The sequence below is a fragment of the Amblyomma americanum genome, chromosome 11 (genome assembly GCF_052857255.1).
Source record: "Amblyomma americanum isolate KBUSLIRL-KWMA chromosome 11, ASM5285725v1, whole genome shotgun sequence".
NCBI lineage: Eukaryota > Metazoa > Arthropoda > Arachnida > Ixodida > Ixodidae > Amblyomma > Amblyomma americanum.
In genome coordinates this window covers 105,021,679-105,036,739 of record NC_135507.1, presented here as the reverse complement: position 1 = coordinate 105,036,739, position 15,061 = coordinate 105,021,679, and the positions used below count along the sequence as shown (strand labels likewise).

The 15,061-nt window shown below is 45.3% G+C and overlaps 1 protein-coding gene across 3 annotated transcripts in view; it reads right to left on the bottom strand.

The window, feature by feature from the left end:
• Nucleotides 1-3,206, bottom strand: part of LOC144110212 (E3 ubiquitin-protein ligase Rnf220-like) — a 92,314-nt gene extending 89,108 nt beyond the window's left edge. Inside the window, exon 1 of one of the 3 annotated variants that reach the window (XM_077643049.1) lies at nt 2,905-3,206. In XM_077643049.1, the coding sequence (XP_077499175.1) occupies nt 2,905-2,997 (93 nt within the window). In that variant the 5' untranslated portion in view covers nt 2,998-3,206. The remainder of the gene's footprint in view (nt 1-2,904) is intronic. The other 2 variants (XM_077643047.1, XM_077643048.1) reach the window with 2 other exon arrangements.
• Nucleotides 3,207-15,061: the final 11,855 nt, after the last annotated feature.

Genomic DNA, 15,061 nt, shown 5'->3' with positions numbered 1-15,061 from the left:
GCAGCAAATATGCATTTTTCCTGCCAAAATTGCACTAAAAATTTTCACAGAAGAGACGGAAAATTGTGATGCCTGAACCGAAAAGGACTCTGTGATTATTGCTTTGAAAAGAAGTCTCTGAAAAAATTTGTTTACATATGTTGTCAGCTTAAAAAATTGGCTCATGATGGCAACTATTTTTATTTTTGGTCTTTGCTTGCTTACATAACCTCCTTTTCAGTAAGAGCTCCATCAGTAATCAGTCAACACAGGTCAACCCCAATCATCTTCAGTGTCCCTTTAAATGAGTATAGACACCTAACTTTGGTGGCATGTTTTCTTCTCTACAATGATGTGGAAGACACTACATGCATGTGTGCTCGCCTACGACCACTAAATAACGTATAATCGTATTTTTCTGCCATGCTGTTTCGGTTTCAACAGCCAAATGATGGCTGTGACATCAATGAGTATTTTTATGTCATGTGTGAGGCATGAAAAAGACTTAATTCACTAAAGTGCTGAAGCCAGCCTTCGTCAAGAACTGGAATGACAACGAATGTGGAAGCAGCGATTATATGGCAGTTTTTGCATGCCTCATATGACCTATAACCACACTTAGACGTCACAGTCCTCATTCGGCTGTTGAAACTGAAACAGCACATGAAAGAAATTCAACTATAAACTATTTAGCAGTCATTGGAGAATACCAGGTAGTAATCCACGTATAATAATGCCTTATGCATAATTCCAAACAAAAAACACGCACCCAAAGGTTAAGTGTCTATACTCCTTTATTCTCTAGACAGACATTATACTGCCATGCCTGAAAGTGCCACAACAGGAAGTTGCAACATGCAGGAAAGTATGCATCAAGTAACATAGCACACCTGCATTTCATTCAGCCAATTCAAATGTCTAATCAAGTTGACAAAGAAGGAGCCAGTCCTGGGGTTCATAAGCAAAATTTACGTCCGTGGTCTGTATGCCTAGAAAGAAACATTGTGATGCTGTTTGAGATAGGTGCTCCATTAATTCCAGTTTCCTTGTGGAATATGGAATATAGAAGTTTAAAATTTTAATTTTCATCAGCGAAAGGACAGCGGCCCGAACTGAGCTCACGTTTCAAAGCACTTCAGCTGCCCTTTCTTCTGCAACATGCCTATGAACACTATACTGTACATTACAGCAACACAGTAGGTGAAAAACTCAACAAACCGGTGTCCCTAATCATAATTTTCAACACGCTTTTATTGTGGCTATTTTTAGGAGCTGTGCTGAATAATGAAAAAATTTGCATGTCCACTTTAGTATGGAATGGCCTTACTGAAAGCTGTCAAAACAAGAAATGAAACACATCAGCGGTCTTCTTTTCTTTAGAAGACAGCAGAACTAGAAAAAAATACAATATATAAACTAGCCATCCTGACCATGGAATGGGTACAATAAATTATGCAGAGTAAACTACCAAAAATATTCAAAGATCTACACAACAATAACATCCAACTTTGAGACAGTGTCTAAAAATCTGCGAGACCTATTCCAAGTGCAATGCTTATAATTATTTTTTTTTGTAATGTGGTTTATGTGTTTATGTTTAGCCCACACTGCTGCCTTAACATGCGGTATACAAGTTGACATGTAGCCCAACTATGAATATTATGCGGCCAATGAGCAGCTCCTTCAAGTCATTTTTACACTGAAAAACAGCCAACAGCATCACACAGTATCTCTGATCTGGCTTATTGGCAGCCGTTTTTTACAGGCCCTTAACAACAAGCAATGTGTTGCGAATAAAGCTGCATGGTAAATTGGCATTTTGTTGTTTAGTTATCTGATGCTGCTGATCTTCTGCCAATACAGGACAGCCAGCATTCATGAAAAAAGAAAAACATTCATAATGCTAAATAATACCTGGTGTTCAATATAATGCCAAAATATTTGCAACAAATTCAGAGTAGTACACAAGTAATTTATATGGCCATGTGGGCATAACGTGAAGGATAATTCCTGCCATCCAACTTCCAAATTACTAAAATCGGTTGTTTTGAGCCACTGCAATCAGGATGCATGTCTATATTGGTAACTCAGATATTCTATAATGAGGAATTCTAGAGGCACGTTCGCGTTCGAGATGCATGACACCTCCGCAGTTTTCATCTCAATCCGTATAACTGAGCATGCAAGACATTTTCGGCAGTTCGCTAGCCGAAAGTGGCCATTCTGTCAAACGAAAACATGCACGGAAAATATGCAAAAAATTCACTAATTTCAGTAAGTGCAAGGTTGACGTGGATAATCGCATCGACTGCGCACTGTTTGTGTTTAAATGTTCGTGACAGCCAGTTTATGTTTAAAGGATCGTGTCAGCCGACCGAAGTAAACTTGTAAAAATCGAAAAATCGTAATACGAAGTAAATACGAAGTAAACATCGTATTACGATTTTTTTCTTTCCCTCGAAAACGCACTTGCAGAAAACGTGACGCCGTATTTCATTTGCCCAAAACCTTGCGGATCAACATCCGGAATTTTAAAGCAGCACGCCCCCATTCACTGCTAACTTACGGTAGAAGCCAGCATCAATGCAATAGCCTTTCTTTTTTTTTTAACAGAGCCCTCCTGGTCATTTCTGACCGTCAACTTTTTTTTTTTTTCATTACAAAAGCTGCACTGAAATCGTGTAGCGCCCGCATGCGAGCTAGAAAACACTGCTCCGACATAAACCGACTGGGTGCTGCTTGTTTACGTAGTACGTACACCCGTCAGATGCGAAAGACGGACACTGCGATCGCCATGCGATCAAAGATCACTAATCCAGATAGCAGAACGGCGCGCAAAACAATACGGAAGCGTCAGTTTCCACTCAAGACTACGAGCGCGTGATAGGGAGGTAAAAAATACGAGAAGCTGGGGCGAATGCTTACCGTGCTAGCGGCTTCCGGACTGGCATCGGCAGCCGCGGGTCCATCCGACGGCGCGGGGCCGTCAACTGCAGTGGTCGCATCGTCTGCACTCATTTTGGCGACGCTTGCCTGCGGTTGTCAGCGCGATCAGGACACAATAACACGATGGCACGTCTTGCCGTCACTGTTTCCCGCACCGCAGTGGAGCCACTAACGGCGCTGAGTCAAAAATCTGCACGATTAGAAGTGATTCTTGTAAACTATCACCTCCGGAGTCTGCCATGGAGGCTGACATTTGTAAACATGGCAGCTGTGCTCGCAAAGAGGCCTGGGAAGAAAACGTGTTTTGTCTTGTGGCGCCATCTCACAAGTGTTTGCTAAAGCTCTAATCATAGCGCGAAATTTGAACTTTTTGTTGCGTGCTGGAGCATGATCTTACCTGTTTAGCGATTTTCTGCAGTAATTACTATCAGGCTTAAAATTTACTGTCTATAGCAAAATAGAGGCTCAAATTTGAGATATCGGTTATTAAAAACAAATATTCTGAAGCTAAACTGCCATCTCAAGGAACGACTATCTGCATGAGTTCAGGCAAGCTGCAACTAGCGAATCTAACAGTTTTAATCTGTTTGCAAATTATAGTGCATGTATCCTTAGTCCCATATCCTGCAATGTAACGTGATACGCTCAACACCCTCACCCCACGGCCGTAGATCGTGATAACAGTAGAAAGTTATTGGTGCGTGCACCACCCTATATATGGCCACAATCTCCTAAACCGTAAAGGCTTTCGCTGACATAACAGTTGCGCCAGGAGCGTGATCATGTGCCACTGCTGCATCGTAGCTGGACGAATAAGGTTTCGAATTTAGGACACATTGGAAGCCACCTGGCTCCTTTTCTTTTTGCCTCACAGTGAGTTGCGAATCAAGTTAACTTCCGCTGACAAATGACAACAGCAACGAGAGCTCATTTCGCCCGACGAAATACTTCAGCTAAAACGCGTTTGAACAAAGCTTGAATCTGTCGTCTTTAGCGCGCTGCTCCCACTCGAAGGATAAAAAGCAGCAAAGGAGAACTGGGTGCCTTCTGTGGTACTCAGATGCCGTTTGTTTGTTTGTTTGTTTGTTTGTTTGTTTGTTTGTTTGTTTGTTTGTTTGTTTGTTTGTCTGTTTGTTTGTATTACATTATTGTAGATGTGAACGCAACAAGTGGAAAGATGTGTGGAAAAGTGCGATTATACTCAATCGTGCGAAAATAAAATAAGTAAATGTGGAAAACCACTTGAAAGCAAAGATGAAGCCCTGAAGCTGACGGAATACGAATATTAAGGACGCCATTGAACAACGACATGTGGCTTCGAGAGAACACAAATAGGCAAAGATGGCATACCTTTCTCAGGGTGAAATGGACAAAAAAAAATCACAGGGGCACCAAATTAAAATATGCGTTAGTAATGCCATAGAATTCCAAGCTTTTGATGCCTGGACGAGTCACAAAGTTTGAATCTGATGCATATGGGTCTCCTGGAGACGTTTGCAACTTTTACGGCCAAAGAGCCGTCGAAAGCTTTCCGACACTCTCTATAGGCGCTCATGCACACTTCAGATTGAACCCATGTCAATGCTGCTCGTGCATGCTCTGCACTCTGCTCCGCGCACTGGAACCCCTGGAATGGCCACACGAGCTCCCACCGGAATCCACCACAGTTTGCACTACTATATATACCGTCGTTAGAGCGTAGCCTGCCGCTTGATTTTGAAAACGACTCCGCGTCACATTCGTCAGACACCACGACGTAAGAGCCTGGGAAGCGCTCCTAACTTACCGTTCTTCAATTCCACGTCGATAAGAGTGCGCAGAAGGCAGCTGCCATCTTCTTCTTCTTCTTCACCCCAGGTATATGGCACATACCCACGCGGGGGGATTGGCCAAGGTGTAGTTGAAAAAACAAAGAAGTTTCCATGGAAGATGATGACAAAAATGTAGCACCAATCGTGAATTTTGAAAAATCAATGAATAAAAACAAGAGAACAATATTGACAGTTAAATAACAGACAGCATTTTGGTGAAAAAGAAGAGCTCGTAGAACATTAAAAGAATTAGCACATCAACCTACCAGTTGCAATTATGTAATCGTGGAGAAACCCACAAATAGAACCCAATGCAAATCCCTTGGCGTTCGCACCAAATGATAATAATACTGGCAAAGATAAAGGGAGCCCTAACCTGGAGAGAGGGACCTCCAGGTAAATCTTTCTCTGAAGTGCGAACTTTGGGCAGTAGAGGAGAAAATGGTCTAAAGATTCAACTTTCCCAAATGCGTCACATAGGTTCGTCGGTGTCAACCCACACCTGCATAGATATAAATTCAAACTTGGAATCCTGCACCGCAACCGCGTTCTTGTTACATCACACAGCCTAGATTTACACGAACGGACGTTCCAATTATATGCTAAGTGCTGATAGTCAGTGGTATTTAGTAAGGGATCTCGTAACCTGGCTGATTTATGTAGGAACCGCTGAAACCTGGAAATCGCCAGCAGGCTGAAATTCGGGACGGGATGCGTCACTGACCCGTCAAAAGCCGACCTTGCTAAGTAATCAGCCACCTCATTTGAATGAATACCTGCATGGCCAGGGACCCAGACAAAACGGACCACCTTCAAAGTCATGGGACAAGAAATCGCAGGATACGACTCAAAAAATCTTCTTGTGAAGTGTCAAGGGAGACTAACACTGACAAACAATCAGCGAGAATAATAACATGAGACACATGGCATGGAATTTTGTGAAGGGTTATTCCAAGAGCCAAAAATTCCGCAAGGAATATAGGAATATAATCTGGGATGCGGGCGGAATAGCTCCATGCCAAATCCTGCGAAAAGATGCCAACTGCAGCTTTTTGGCAGTTGACGGAGGCATCGGTAGCAAGCACCGTATGATGGGGGTATTTCTCTATGTGATCCGTGAGAACACCGTTTAAAATGTTTGCTGGCATGTGTTTCGCATGAGATGGGAAGATGTGGTCGAAATGGAATTCCACTGCTGCCGGCGTGTCATCAACCCACTGCAAAGAACTGAGATCAACACCAATCGGTGTTAAAAGGTTCTGCGTTAACATAATTTGTGGCATTTGATACCGTGGCCAATGATGAGAACAGAATAAGGCCGGCTGAGACACAAAAATAGGAGTACTGACATCAGTCACTGGGTCCATAGACGTGAGGAAAGTTCGCACCGTGAGTATTTGAAAACGGGAAGTTAGATCAGGGATACGGGCTTCCAGATAAAGCAGGGCGTTTGAAACTGATTTTGGGAGACCAAGGCAGAGGCGGAGAGCGCGCCTTTCCAGTAAGATTAAGGGTTGAATCTTGTAGCTTGCGCTACCAGAGAACAGAATGCAACCAAATTCAAGTATAGGTCTTACGTAGGCTTTGTATAGTAACAATAACGTGTCGCGGCGCATCCCAAACTTTTTATTGGCGATTCTTGTCAGCCGGCCTAGAGCGCGTTCTCCTTTAAAAGCATTGTTCTTTATATGAAGGCTCCAATCTAATGCTGGGTGATAAGTAACACCCAGATATTTTACGGATTCCACTTGTGGAATCTGGAGAGAACGATGGACTAATGAAATGTGCAAAGGCCTGTCTGGAGGAAATACCAAAACTCCGCATTTGTCTACATTCAGGGATAAATTAATACCCTGCAACCATACTCCAAGAGCATCCAAATATCCCTGCAGAATGTGGTAAAGAGAGTGGATATCCCTGGCCGAGGCGAAAAAAGCTATGTCATCTGCATACACAAAAACTGTTATATCAGGACGAATGGGGATGCCACTGACCAAAATATTAAAAAGCAGAGGGGATAGCACCGATCCTTGCGGCACACCTCTTGATTGATAATATGTATTTGAACATAGGTTTCCCTCGGCGCAGTAAAAGAATCTGTCCTTCAGAAATTCAGATATCCACGCATAAATGTAGGTTGGAGGATGTAAGTGAGCAAGTCTGTTAAGTAAAATAGTATGCTCTACACTGTCATAGGCCTTTGCTTCATCAAGAGTGACCAAAGCTGAAACTTCTCTTCTGCGTAGCGAGAGCCGGATTCTGCTCTCTAGATCCACATGCGCGGACCATATAGAGACTCCACGACGAAAGCCAATCTGGGCTGAGCTGAGACCGTTGATGTCATCAACATGTTTTGTGAGGCGACTGTGCACTATTCTTCTTCTTCCTCTTGACTGTTCTTCTTCTTCTTCTTCTCCTTAGTAAACATGGCACGTACCCACGCAGGGGGATTGGCCAAGGTGCAGTAGAGAATGCCAATTAGGTATTTGCGCGAGGAAAAATAGACGTGAGAAGACTAAATCAAGACAAAAATTGGAAAATTCAAATGAATTAAAGAAATATGAATTACCAAGAATAGAATCAAGCATTTTCGGACATGCGACAAAATTTTGTATACAGCTAACAAGGTAATCGATCAGTTGCACTTACGTAATCATGAAGGTAGCCGCAAACACTGCTTAGCCGGAATCCCTTAGCGCTCGCACCGAACGAGAGAAGAACTGGAAGAGGCAGAGGGAGTCCTAACCTCGAAAGAGGAACCTCCAAATACTGCTTTCTCTGAACTGCGAACCGCCGGCAAGAGAGGAGAAAATGATCTATTGTTTCAACTTGCCCACATGATACACAAAGGTTGGTGTTGTTGGACTCTTCTGAAAGGACCCGTACTAACGATGGGAGGTTTCCAAGGGTTTGGTGATGAGAGGCAAAAAAAATGATTGCAGTGATTTTAGTAAAAACGTAAGCTGAGCGCAATTCTGCGCCAAATTGGAAACAAATATATTGAAGGAGATATAGGGGATCTTGAATTAGTCAGACACACCATACCGCGGCCGGTCTCGGGAGGAGAGCGGCCGTCCGCATAGGCAGCTGTTGCTGTTGTCCCAGCGCCTAATTTCAAAGCTGTGTCTTTTGACTTCTATCTCGCGGTCTGACAGCAGGATTCCGTTCGTGCTGAAGTATTCTGTAGTGTTGCGCAGTACTTCGGAGCATTTCGCAGCTATCCCTCTCAATTTATTCTTTCATGGTCACACTTTGCAAGTAGGTGGGCTGGAATTAATACCCACACTTATTTTCTAGACATTGTTTTGCTGTGAAGAGAGTGTTTTTCTTTCTTATATTTTCTCTCTATATATCGTCCGCGTGGCTCTCTTTTAGTCACCTGTAAAATCGTAACACTGTTCTCTCCGTGCTCATCTGGGAGGCGCGACTCGCCCGGCAGGACCTGGGAAGCCAGCAGGCAACCTTGGACCAAGCCTAACGAGCTGCTAGAGCCAGTGGGGCCCTGGAATAGGGGCATCACCCGCAAGAGCCTCAGTCTGCTATTTCAATAAAATTTTTATTCCTCGTCATCCTCTCTGTGCTCATCGCCACCTTCTTGAATAACTGTCATTCTTCGAATTCGCCAGGCCTGTCCCTAATAATAATAAAAAATACCACCAATATGGTACCCATTGTGCAAGGCGGCATTCCGCGACAGATGGTCGAAGTGGTGAAGGTATTGTTTATTCGGCATTATTTGGCTACTCTGGCAGGGTGCGCGTGACATCACTATGCTGGCACGCATGACGTCATTGTATTCGGACCAATCAGTGTGGCCCGTTGTCACGCCGAAAACGTCGCAGACGCCTGAAACGTCGATAGCTATCGCTGCAAAACAAGAAAAAAAATATTACTAGAGGAAATTGTTGACATCGACCGATACAATGGCGGTATTTCTGATCCCGTAGCTCTCTTCCCATCGCGATATGACAGTGCTCCCTCCCAATCATCTACTTTAACCAGCGGAGAAGGTCCTGGGAGAGATGCCCCCCAGACCGTAATACTGCTTCTTACCCAATGTAGAAGCTTTAACGAGTTGCCGGGAATTCATTTTAATTAGCGAGAAAAGACACGAATGCCGAGGATGGACGACACGTGAGCGCATCAACTGGCGATTTATTGCGAAAGAGTTTACTTTTATATGCAGGTTGCGTAACAAAAAACAAGAAAACATTGAGAAAAACATAAAAGAGGGAAATGTAGAGCTACCAAAGAAAACTTATCGCCACAAAGGTTTTACCTCTTAGCAGAGACAAACAGCAGTTCTTTGCCGGATAAAACCAGTGATGGCGCACTGGCACACGTGTCCTTATTTGGTAATATGCTGTAGGCCTCAATCGCTTCTCTGGTAAACGGATCAGCACGCTGACCTAAGACGTCACATTGCTAAAAATCTGGATGACACTTGCTACATGTTTTGCAATGGGCGGCTAGATAACCTTTCACACCACTGCTGTGATTACTCCACATTTACCTCTTCTAGTCAGCGCTCGTGTGATGTTTCTTCCCCGCGTCCATGTATTTTCACGCTGTTTAAAATGAATGCTTATTACCGTCTGCTCTTTTCTAGCAGCCCGCTACTGCTTCCGCATCCCGCCGCTTCCCTAGCTAGACATTAACACTGGCAGCCTAGCATGCTACCTTTTTTTGTTTCAAATCATGCCTTCGGCAATGCACTGTTACGTCAACTATAGCGTTTTTATTCGCCGCCTCCAGCGCTCAACTGCGTTCGTTCTATCACTCTCGCAAAAAGTCTCCAGCGTTGATGTGATGTGTGAAGCCGCAGTGGAGAGGTGGCGAAGTGGAGAGAGGCAATTCTCCCCCTCCACTTTCAGAGCAGAGAAGGTAGGGAGAGGGTGGAAGCAGATGGGTGGCGAGAGAGGAGAAACCGCGAGTGAGGCGAGTGAAGGCTCGGACAAGAGGAAGCAAAGTTGAGAGACTTGCAAACGGGTGGAAAATTGGGCGAGTTGGTACGGGTCCATGTTACTGAGGCACTCCGAGGATGTGGACGGAGACGAAGACAGAACAAGTGCTCGCTATAAACTGACGAAATTTTATTGGGAGGGTTCAAAGTCAAAGTATTTATTCAGACAACGTAAGGTACAGTCTCCTAGGGCGTAGGCCAAAAGGCAAATGGATGCCTGACAAAGAGTCTGCGCCCTTTTTGCTCCCATTCGAGAGCACAAGACATTCAGCGCATAAAATAAACACAAAATAAGATGGAAATACAGAGTGGTTGGTCAACATTGAAACTGCTGTAATTCGTATTGAACATTTCTGTACAACTGGACAAATACTCTGAGATGCAACAGAAGAGTGGTTAAGCCTGGAGTGACAACATCTACATGTTGATGCTATTTCTGAAAGCTTTGAATAACTTGCTTTCTTGAATAATGTTTACAGCAGGACGGTGATCGTTTAATAAATTCCGTACCTAAGTTTCTGGGTGCCGTAGTTCGTACGTATTTTTCCTTATTATAACATATGTGCCGTGTATTGTAGGTGTGTGTTTTCGTAAGGTATGCACTCTAAGAAAAAAAGGAGTGGTCTTAAGCCCGGGATACATGGAGCGTTTTTTGGGCGATTTTCGCCCGACGGCGCGCATTTGACGCCCGGTCTCGAAAAAAACGCCCGCCGCCGCCGATCTGGCCCCGCCAGATATTGACGCGCGGCGTCCGGAGAGACCGGAAGCGGCAGCCGGAGCAAGCCAATAGCAGCGCAGAAAGCCCGCTCTTCCGGTTTGGCCGCCTCCGCCCCCGCCGCCGCCAACATGGCCGCCATGGCCGACGAGCTCTGCTGTGTTTATTGCACGAAAATGTTGTTATCGTGAAAATAAACGCTTCACGAGACATGAAATGTTACTTTTTTTGGAGAACAGGACCTAATCTTGGATCGAAATGCCCGCTTTTCCTCCCTGAAGCGAAGGTGCCGAAGAAAACCGCAGCCGATGGTAGCCACGGTTGAGTGGGCATCGAAAGGTACGCGACCGCATGCATTCGAGCGCGCAAAACCTTGTAGATATCTATGCACGCGTGCTGCAATCAGTACAGTGGTGTCTAAATGAACAATTTCGTTATTCTGAATAAGGAGTCACCGTCGCTGCTCTCAATGAGCGCCCCGCTCAATGGTATTTGCCACTTGTTGATCATATTGCTTCCGCGCTGAGAGATACGCGGCGGCGGGCTGCCGCTTTTTCGCTCCATGTATCTCCGGCAGGGCGTCGCGCCGCCGCGACGTTTTCTGCCGCGCGAACATCGTCGGAAAAAACGTCGCATGTATCCCGGGCTTTAGTCCTTTGAGGGGGTAAATCCACTGACGCTGTGGCGACCCCCTTCTGGTGTAACGTTACACCTTCGTCGGGGGACTAAGTGCGCACAGTGTAATGTTTAGGCTGTTATCGGGGTAATGTTATTCCGTCTGGCCATGCGTAAGTATAACCCTTTGATGTCTAACTTTACCCCTCCTCAGAAAGACTAACGCTTAGGCCATGAAAGTGTAAACATATGCTTCACTTTCTGGTGCATGTTTGCGCCCACTCGGAATAAGCTTATGCTCAATCCCAGGCTGCAAACTTATACTTGCAAGGGCTACAGTTAATCCTGTCTAAGGAGCTTACAACCCTCCTACAGAGCAACTTTGCACCTTATCAATGGGCGTAAAATTGCTCTGCAAGAGCATATGGGTTCCTCTTTTAGGTGCACCTTTACGCCACGTTAGGAAGGGTAACGCAAGCGTAAGCTTACCCTCGCAGGGGCTATAGTTACCTAATGAGTTTTTTACAACGCTTCTATGGTGAAACTTTGCGCCACGTCAGTGGGCATAACATTGCTCTGAAAGTCTGTATGTTTTGCTCTTTTAGGTGCATCCTTACGTCTCTTTTGGACGGGTAACGTTACCGTCCAGAGGAATGTATCCCATATTACAGTGTATTGTTACAACTTCTCGAATGTAAGGCACAGGCACGTTCGCTGTGATACTAGGCATCCATTGTTATTAAAGTAAGTAAGATCGTTTTTGGGCCTGTAAAAAAAACCACTTCACTTTGTAGGTGTCGGTAATGGTGCATCTACTTTAATGTATTACACACATCGAAACCAAACGCAGCATTACAATACACCTACAGAACAAAGCTGCTTGCTGAAAAGGCATGATAAGCACCTCACTGCCGTCAAGTTCACAGATGTTTTTCTCTTCCACATTCCTGGCTATGTTCGTGTTAGTGCGATAAGATTGTGGCGTGCCGTGCTGCACTTCAGAGTGCAGTTTCGGACTCCAGTGATTGTACACCAGTATGCACGACAGAGTTTATTTCTTACTGAATTTAAAATGGCAACATAACTCAGCAGTCTTCTGTCAACGTCTTGACGGCATCAATTCTCCAAGCGAACCTGTGTGACAAAAAGAAATCCTTGAAACATGACGGGCAGTAACGCATAAATTGTAATTATAAGATCAAAATTTAATCTGCGACAATTTGGTCTGAAGCGCGAAGGCATATGTGTGGTGTTTTCCAAGCGAGCATGCTGTACAGGCCAAGAAATAAGTAAAAGAATGAACAACACGAGCTCTGGATACCAAATGACGATACTGTTTGAAGAACATGCATGCCCCACCAGCTAGACCAAACTAGAAGGCTCCTACATTTGGTGTGCAGTACACATATCTCACATGCAGTGGAAGTATAGAGCGCAGCTCCCACTTCCGTAAATGGCCTAGTTTTTTTTTTAATTACAGCGTTCTTTCGGCGTTGATTCAAAGGGGCCCGATTTTGCAGCTGAAATCTGCAAGACATAAGAAACCGTACCGCAGTATATTTGACGCTTGTAAAATGATAAGCAGGGCGTCTTCACTCACCCCGTTGCTATCGTGCATGCAGTGGTGCTACCATCTAGTTAGAGTCAGTGTATGACCATGGAACATTTTTTTACAAACAAAAATGACCTGAAGTGAGCTCTTGTTCAGCTGTTGTCCAGTTATGCTTTTGGCGCTAGCTAGCAAAATTGTGGCTGAATTTTTGCCGCCTGCGCGCAACAAAAGCGTATGTGCACTGAGATAGTGCGTTTCTATCTGCAACAACTTGCAGTATTATATAAGTCAGCTTCTTCAAAAGGATGTCTTCCGACCAAAAGTACTCGTTTACAGACAGCAGTCTCGCATTTTCAGAACATGTTGGATTCCCCTTAACCTATTTCGGGACCGACTAATAATAATAATTGGTTTTTTGGGGAAAGGAAATGGCGCAGTATCTGTCTCATACATCGTTGGACACCTGAACCGCGCCGTAAGGGAAGGAATAAAAGAGGGAGCGAAAGAAGAAAGGAATAGGTGCCGTAGTGGAGGGCTCCGGAATAATTTCGACCACCTGGGGATCTTTAACATGCGCTGACATCGCACAGCACACGGGCGCCTTAGCGTTTTTCCTCCATAAAAACACAGCCGCCACGGTCGGGTTCGAACCCGGGAACTCCGGATCAGTAGTCGAGCGCCCTAACCACTGAGCACCAATCTCCTTTTTCGTGGCAAGAACAGGAAGTGATAACGAAGACGGTGGTAAATGTCTCGAACCCAGAGGACACACTCACATTCTTCGAGCGAATGAAAACTCCGGATGGCCGCCCACTGCCTGCAGCAGAGTGTAGGCAGAAAAAGGAGGGATACCGTCATTCGTCACAGCAGTGGGGAGTGGGTTGTTCCTTGTTCTGGCTAGGAGTGCGCGGGGGAGGGGGGAAGGGAAAGAAGTTAGCGCGACGGTGTTGTTCAGTAGAAAAGTTTTAGAAAGTTAAGCCCGGGATACATGGAGCGTTTTTTCCGACTATGTTCGCGCGGCAGAAAACGTCGCGGCGGCGCGACGCCCGGCCGGAGATACATGGAGCGAAAAAGCGGCAGCCCGCCGCCGCGTATCTCTCAGCGCGAAAGCAATATGATCAACAAGTGGCAAATACCATTGAGCGAGGAGCTCTTTGAGAGCAGCGACGCTGACTCCTTATTCAGAATAACGAAATTGTTCATTTAGACACCACTGTACTGATTGCAGCACGCGTGCATAGATATCTACAAGGTTTTGCGCGCTCGAATGCATGCGGTCGCGTACCTTTCGATGCCCGCTCAGCCGTGGCTACCATCGGCTGCGGTTTTCTTCGGCACCTTCGCTTCAGGGAGGAAAAGCGGGCATTTCGATCCAAGATTCGGTCCTGTTCTCCAAAAAAAGTGACATTTCATGTCTCGTGAAGCGTTTATTTTCACGATAACAACATTTTCGTGCAACAAACACAGCAGAGCTCGTCGGCTATGGCGGCCATGTTGGCGCGGCGGCGGCGGCCAAACCGGAAGAGCGGGCTTTCTGCGCTGCTATTGGCTTGCTCCGGCTGCCGCTTCCGGTCTCGCCGGACGCCGCGCGTCAATATCTGGCGGGGCCAGATCGGCGTCGGGCGAAAATCGCCCAAAAAACGCTCCATGTATCCCGGGCTTTAAGCGTGAGGTAGCTCACTACTTCCGGCGCACAGTAACAAAGGCCCATTGCCTTCTATTCCCTGCCTAGCCTCTACTGCAGTGCTACCGAAGGTTGACTGCATGAGTGCAATTCTACTCTTGATGGCTCTCTACAGGCCACTTTGAAGTAAACTGGCGACATTCCTGAGTTTACTCAGAAGAGGGAACTTCACTCTTTTCGTTTCCACAAAAAATGCGAGTGTCGTCCGGGAACCAGACCTTTTAATTGGAAAACAAGCCTTGCGGAGAAGCTGACTTACACATTTCTGCAAATGGTCTATTTTGCAAGTTGTCAACTCTCGTGAGGATTAAGCGACTTGAAATAGCGATAGAAAAATGTTTGCGGGTGAAGGTTAAGCAGGGCCATAGCAGCGGGGAGCTAATGCTTGAGTTCGGGGGAAAAAAACAGGCCCTTTTTCTGCATTAAAAAGAAGAGAAAATCCTGACCGCGCCACTCAGCTGCGTCTAGAAAAAAGATGCCATATGGCTTTGGGCCTCATCATAAAAAAGGTTTGTACTCCAGTTTAATCAATTCTTAAACTTCAACCACTCAGAGCAATCATCAAGGTTCTGAAAGAAAGTAGGACTCACCCTCTGAAGCTCAAAGACCACATTAGCTGCACTCATGCTTGAGGTTGCATGCATTTTGCAACGTACACTCGCCGCCAAGAGTTCAAGAAAGGCGACTGTGTCGAAAACAGCTAATTGCTTCGTATTCCTTCGTATCCACAACTTAATACTGGAGATACAAGAGTGCATTGCACAATTTTTACCATGACAATTAATATCTATTCTAA